Source organism: Trypanosoma cruzi, genomic scaffold, assembly GCF_000209065.1.
Source record: "Trypanosoma cruzi strain CL Brener 1047053516927 genomic scaffold, whole genome shotgun sequence".
Lineage (NCBI taxonomy): Eukaryota > Euglenozoa > Kinetoplastea > Trypanosomatida > Trypanosomatidae > Trypanosoma > Trypanosoma cruzi.
In genome coordinates, this window is record NW_001849327.1 from 64297 (window position 1) to 70491 (window position 6195).

General features: G+C 52.3%; 3 protein-coding genes across 3 annotated transcripts, besides 3 other annotated features; 1 reads left to right on the forward strand and 2 right to left on the reverse strand.

Moving 5' to 3' along the window:
- Positions 1 to 6195: a sequence feature (heterozygous, non-Esmeraldo-like haplotype).
- On the forward strand, positions 452 to 2641 carry Tc00.1047053503993.30 (surface protease GP63, putative; the record flags this gene model as incomplete). Its single annotated transcript, XM_799457.1, has 1 exon — positions 452 to 2641. The coding sequence occupies one exon, from the start codon at positions 452 to 454 to the stop codon at positions 2639 to 2641; it is 2190 nt and encodes a 729-aa protein (XP_804550.1).
- On the reverse strand, positions 2728 to 3099 carry Tc00.1047053503993.20 (uncharacterized protein; the record flags this gene model as incomplete). Its single annotated transcript, XM_799456.1, has 1 exon — positions 2728 to 3099. The coding sequence occupies one exon, from the start codon at positions 3097 to 3099 to the stop codon at positions 2728 to 2730; it is 372 nt and encodes a 123-aa protein (XP_804549.1).
- Positions 3414 to 3438: a microsatellite.
- On the reverse strand, positions 3713 to 5788 carry Tc00.1047053503993.10 (trans-sialidase, putative; the record flags this gene model as incomplete). The annotated part of the gene is made up of 1 exon (XM_799455.1): positions 3713 to 5788. The coding sequence occupies one exon, from the start codon at positions 5786 to 5788 to the stop codon at positions 3713 to 3715; it is 2076 nt and encodes a 691-aa protein (XP_804548.1).
- Positions 5894 to 5941: a microsatellite.

The following is a 6195-nucleotide window of genomic DNA, read 5'->3' on the forward strand; positions in this document are numbered from 1 at the left end:
GGGCCCAAAGTCTTCCAACTCGTAAGTAATAAATATCTCCAATCCGAACACACCGCACCGTGGCACGAGGATGGCTATCCGAACATATAGATGTAGTTGGGACAAACATTGAGGATGTGGCGGGGCCGCTGCCTCTCCATGGCCCTCTTCTTTCCCGTCCTGTTTTATTTATACGTATCAGTTCGGGATCCGGTCCGCAGCGCTGCAGAACATTTTTCCGTGCTTCGGCTTTATTTGGAGGCTGTGTCGGTTTTTTGTTGTTGTCTGTGTGTGCGCTGCGGTAATTTGTGGTGCTGCCCCTCCTTCTCTCTTGTGGCTGCAGCGTCTCTTTTCCCTCTGTTCCTCTTTCCTTCTGCTTCTCCTCCCGCAGACAAGGCCTGTGCTACCACCACTACCACTAATACCACTGCTGTTGCCCGCACCTCAGGAACAGACACACTGTACCGAAGCCATGCGCCAGCCACGCCACACCGCGCTGCTGCCACTGCTGCCGTGGCTCATGATGGTGGTGTGTTGCGCCGGTGTTTGCGTTGCCGCTGATCCCGCCGTGAAGCACCGCTGTGGGTTTGACGCGATGATGAAGAAATACGGCCGGCTGCCGACTGCGGTGGTGCGTGAGGTGCCGCGCCGGGGACAGGGCGCCGTGCAGGCGTACACCGCCGCCAGCGAGGATGGGGACGATGGCTGGGCTCCGATCCGCATCAAGGTGTCCGCGGAGGACATGTACAATCCGTTGAGGCACTGCACTGCGGCGGGGGATCTGCGCATTGACCACTTTCGCCGCGCAATAACATGCGAGGCGGACGACGTGTTGACGGAGGAGAGGAGGAGCATTATTCTGAGGCAAACTCTCCCCGCCGCAATTCAGCTGCACGCGGAGCGTCTCTCCGTGAGGCCCGTGACGCGCCCCGTCCTCATTCCTCGAACCGGTCTGGGGATGTGCGATAACTTCACCATCCCACACAAGCACCACACGGTGGGTGTGGTTGGTGCCGACATGATTATCTACGCCAATATTTTTCCGACTTCTGAATCAAGGGCATGGGCGATTCCGTGCTTCCTGCTGGATGATGGTCGTCCATTTGCTGCTGCCGTGAACTTTGACCCGAAGCAAATAGCGGTGACAAATGGAGACGTGCGTGTAGCGGCCCACGAGTTGGGGCATGCCCTTGGGTTTGTACGGGAGATGTTTTTGATGTTACATATGATTTCCGAGGTCCCGAACGTGCGCGGGATGTCCAAGGTGTTGGTGATTTCAACGCCGAAGACGAAGGCGATGGCGCGTCAGTACCACAACTGCCCCACGCTTGAGGGCATTGAGCTGGAGGACGAGGGTGGTTCTGAAACTGTACTGTCGCATTGGAGGAAGCGCAACGTGAAGAACGAGATGATGACTAGTATTGTGGAGGTTGGGCTGTACTCGGCACTGACGCTTGCAGCGTTTGAGGACATGGGTGTTTATGTGGCAAACTACAGTGCGGCGGAGTTGTTGTGGTGGGGCAACAACTCTGGCTGTGGGCTGCTGGAAAAGAAGTGCTTGACCGACGGCATCAGCGAATACCCTGATCTGTTCTGCAACCAGGTTGACGTCTATGATTTCTGCACGTACGACCGTCTGTCCCTGGGGCGCTGTGACCTGAAGAGGCACGAGGAAGCCCTGCCAGAGGAGTATCAGTACTTCGCTGATCCCCGAGTTGGCGGTGATGACCTCTTCATGAGCAGATGTCCGTATGTTGAGGCGTATTCTGATACTGGGTGCACCAACGGCGATCCTTCCGTAATGCCTGGCTGTGTCGTTGGTCCGAACTCGCGGTGCGTGAAGGGGCAGGAGCTTCAATTCGACGACGAATATATTGGCGATGCGTGTGTGGACACTCGATGCGGCGACGGCACACTGAGCGTGCGGTTTCTTGATGACGATGCGTGGCACGAGTGCCAGGCAGGTGAGACCGTCACGCCGCCATCGGGTCCCTGGCGTGGGAGCATTGTGTGCCCCCAATACGCCGATGTGTGCACCGCCTTCCCGAACATCAGCAGCCACCCAATACCGGTCGTTGACCCGCCACTAGCGGACGACCCGACATCCGCGGAGGATGCGGAGGGAGACGAGGGCGAGGTTCCGAGGAAGCGGCCGCGGCGACTTGCCTTTGTGTTTTCACTTCCGTGGAGCGCCGGAACCTGCGCAGTCGTGAAGGAAAAGCATCTTGTTGATCTTATCGTGGCGCACCGTCGGCGGTCTCTGGTTCGGCCTGAGGCATGCGTGCGCGTGCTCGTTGGGCTTGTCCGCAATACATATGAATCACGTGCCCTTATGGATGAGCCGCGCAGTCAGACGCTGAGGGAGTTGTGTGGCGAGTTTTCTTTTTTTTGCACATGTCCGTGGTCTGGCGATGGATCTGCCAGCCCCAGAGGCTGTGTTGGTCGTAAATGCCCTGCAACGGGTACCTTGAAGAGCATTGTGCAGTTCCCACCGACGTTCCGCATCCAGCTCGGCAATCGTGGTCTGTTGCGGCCCCTTCTCCCCGAGGCTTGCGTAGGCGAACTCCGCGGTGTCGGGGACCGCAACCTCGCTTCGCGCCGGGGGAGCGACGACGCCCCCCGACTGAGAAGACGCAGCGCAGCCGGTGCAGGCCATAACTGAGCATGTGGTGCTTGCGACCCCCTGACCACAGCACGGAGAGGCTGCCGCCCAAGCGTGCGTATCAACCCAACATTCACCAGATAAATCTAAAAAAAAAAGGTTAAAGAAAGCCATAGCGCATTGCCGTCGTACTTCACATGTTCTCGTTGAAACAGGTTCGGTAGAAGCTGAAGTGACAACGTAAACAGATATCGCGGCACTCTCACCAATACCAAAAAAAAAAAAAAGGGGGGTGAAATAAAAAAGGCAAATGTTAAAAGGCCGTCCTCTCCCCCCACTCGTACACACAGAGAAAAAAAAAACATTAATGCTCCAACAATGACTCTGGTGCGCATTAAAGTTGTTCGTGCGCATGCGTGTATGAAGTGCAAAGGCATCGCACGGCGTGGGGAAATAAAACACACACACAAAAAGACCATAGCTTTATCTGCTACAGGCCCTCCGTGACCTGTGACCATTCAAAGAACGTTCTAGTACCATAAGTACCAGCAGAAGAGGAAGCATTACCCCCCAACTCTCCGAAATGGCACCCCACTCTCAGAAACGCAAAAGAACTTCCCCCCCCCCCCCAAAAAAAAAAAAAGAAAAAAGAAACATCGTAAATTCCCTGAAAGTTGTGGTGGTCGTGGGAGGCGATCAGGTTAAAAGAAAACGCAAAAGTAGTTGGCATACATTTATAGCTGTCGAATCAGTGGTGTGGGAAGAAATCCATTGGAAAGCTGACTTCGGCAACATGACTCAAGTGAACCAATTCATCCCCACTCCGTCAGACAAAAAAAAAAAAAAAAAAAAACAAAGACGAGATATTTCTCACGGTTTAGAAGGCTCCTCTGCAACGGAGTCAATCGTCCTCCCCACTCCCAAAAAACACCAAGCCCTTCCATGAGAGAATGTCTGCTTTATAAAAGAAAACTTACACACATTTTTTATTAGTGATATTAGTCTTTGGTAGCAAAGCGCCGCGTATAAAAAGGATGCCACCTGACCACAAAGAAAGAGATAAAGCCTCAGCAAGTAATTTTTTCCCTATACACTTCCCTTTAAATTCCGACACTCTATGTGTCCCCAAACTTATAGCAGCAAGAGCAAAGTCAACAGAAATAACGTATTGATTAGGGAGAATCTGCTGCCTCGTTCAGACGCATCCAACATCATCCTTTGGATGGCCATTTCGTTGATCATGCTCTCAGAGGTCGCCACAATCTTGCTTATGCCTAGAAAAAGTGTTTGAACCTCATTCGGTTCAATTCTGCGGTTATACAAGAGGACATGCTTCGCCGTTATTTGAAAGTCTGTGCCTCTGTCGCTGGTTCCGTAACTCCCAATAGAGAAGTGTGAGATGTCCACACTCTTCAACTGGACGCCTGTAAGCCGTTGCCCCGAGCCACGCAATGGTTCTCCATCAACGTAAATATAGCCGACGCCTCCCTCAAACGCAAGTACCACGTGGTATGTCTTGTTCAGCTCCCAAGATCCCGTTGGAAAAGAAGCCGCTTGCCCAAACTTTGGGACCCACCGCTGTTCCTTGTCGTACGACAGTCCCAGGAGTTTTCTGTAACCAGAACCATCCAGACTCGCACCCACCAATGGCCTGGTACTTCTCGGAACCTTGTGAATAGATACGAGGGCCACCAGCGTGAATCTGTGATTTGCAAAACGATACCGTTGATTCTGCCCCTGCTTTCCCACCGGCCACAGTGCCCCGGCATTCCTTCCTTCAAACGTAAAGCCCCGCGTCAAATTTGTTCCACGATTTATACTTGCGTTGACGCAGCGGTACGCATCCTCCCATACGTTTTGGGAGGTACTGTGGGACAAAAAACCAACAAGGCCAGCCGTTGGGAAAGGGGGACCACAACCACGCTTGGACGACGAAGCGGCTGGATCAGCAGGGGTGCAAATGCTGGACAGGTAGTTGTCCCAATTCTTCCAGGACCGCACCACGGACTTGATGATCATTAGCTCGCCAACCAGGCGCGCAAAAACAAGGCTGTACACCTCGTCCGTGTTGATCTCATGCAAACAATAAAGCTTATCATCCTTGTACAAGACGGAGCTGTAGGCGGCATTTTCATCACCAATGGATACTTGCCCAACGTTATAAATGCGCTGGTTATCCGTCAGCCAGAGGTTCAGTCGGTCGCGCAGCCACTTTCCCTTAAAATTCAGCGGGTGTGTGAAGAGCATCACACGCATTCCTTCGATGGTCACGGCAGTGAAGCTGCTCTGACTGCCGGGCTGGTCCGATTTTGGTGAGGGGCCCCACACACGCGAGAGCGTGCCGACAGCCTCCACCCACGTATTCCCCATGTCACTGGACTCGTACACCAGACGGCGTGCCCGGTCAACTCGAGTGTTTATGATGAGCTTCCCCTCCCACTCAAGGGCCACAGGTTCGGAGCAGCCAAAATCGCTCCTACCCTTCCCAAACTTCCACGTCTTGCCCTCGTCTTCCGAATAAAAGATCTTTGAGAAAATTTGTCCCCTCATGTTCGTAACCTGCACAGGGTACACAAGATTCCCGTTGGACGCCAAAATGGCAACACCCGAACCGCCAAGAAATTGTTTTGTGGGCACTCCTTCCATTTCCCGAGGGAAAAATTCCTTCAGTGACACGGGGCTCCCCCATGTGATATTCGCAGTTGTCTTGCCGTCCACAGTACACTTCGTGACCTCACCAACGGCAAGCAGAATATCCCAGTCGCTCGCATCACCATGCCACGTCCAGTAGGTAGTTGAGCTATTGTAGCCTCCAACCAGGACGTAAAGCTTGTTGCCCTTCACAATCACTGTGGGATCCACCACACGAGAAACAGACGATACACGGCTGTTCTTGATGGCAATTTGGGTCTCCCACGTCTCCCCATCGTCCACGCTGTACTTCGCCACCGTGTCAATGAGGGAGTTGTCATTGGATGTGTCGTAGCGCGCGTCCGCGATGGCAACCATCACCCCGTCCACGTCAAAAAGAGCGGGAACGCGGAACGAGTGGACAACCCGATCGGTGACTTTGCCCTTGTCTTCAAACGGCACCGTCGAATTTTGCCGCTTAAACAGTTCAACTCGGCTCGATCCGGGTGCCAGGGCGTCAGCAGGCGCACAGAACGAAAAAAGCAAAAGAACCCCAAAAAGCAAATATGACGGCATTTGCAAACACCAAACAAAATAACGAAAAAACAATCCCACCAAGTAAACGCAGTAAATTAAAGAAAACACTCAAAAAAAGAGTACACTAGATGCCAATTGAACCTTAAAAAAAAAAATAAAAAAAAACACAAAAAAGGAAAAAAAGGAAAAAAATACATGAACAGTAAAAGCGATAATAATAACGTGTCAATAACACGCCGTAAAAACCAACCAAACAAACAACAAAATAACAACATCTACAAACAACAAAAAAAAAACTAAATACACAAAAAGGGTATTCCATATCAGTCAAAAAAACACAATAACGCCATAAAAACAAAAAAGAAAAACCAACAAAACCAAAAGGCGGGCGTGAGAAGACACACCCGCACACTCTAACGCTTTCACACGCACTCGACGGCGCTTCC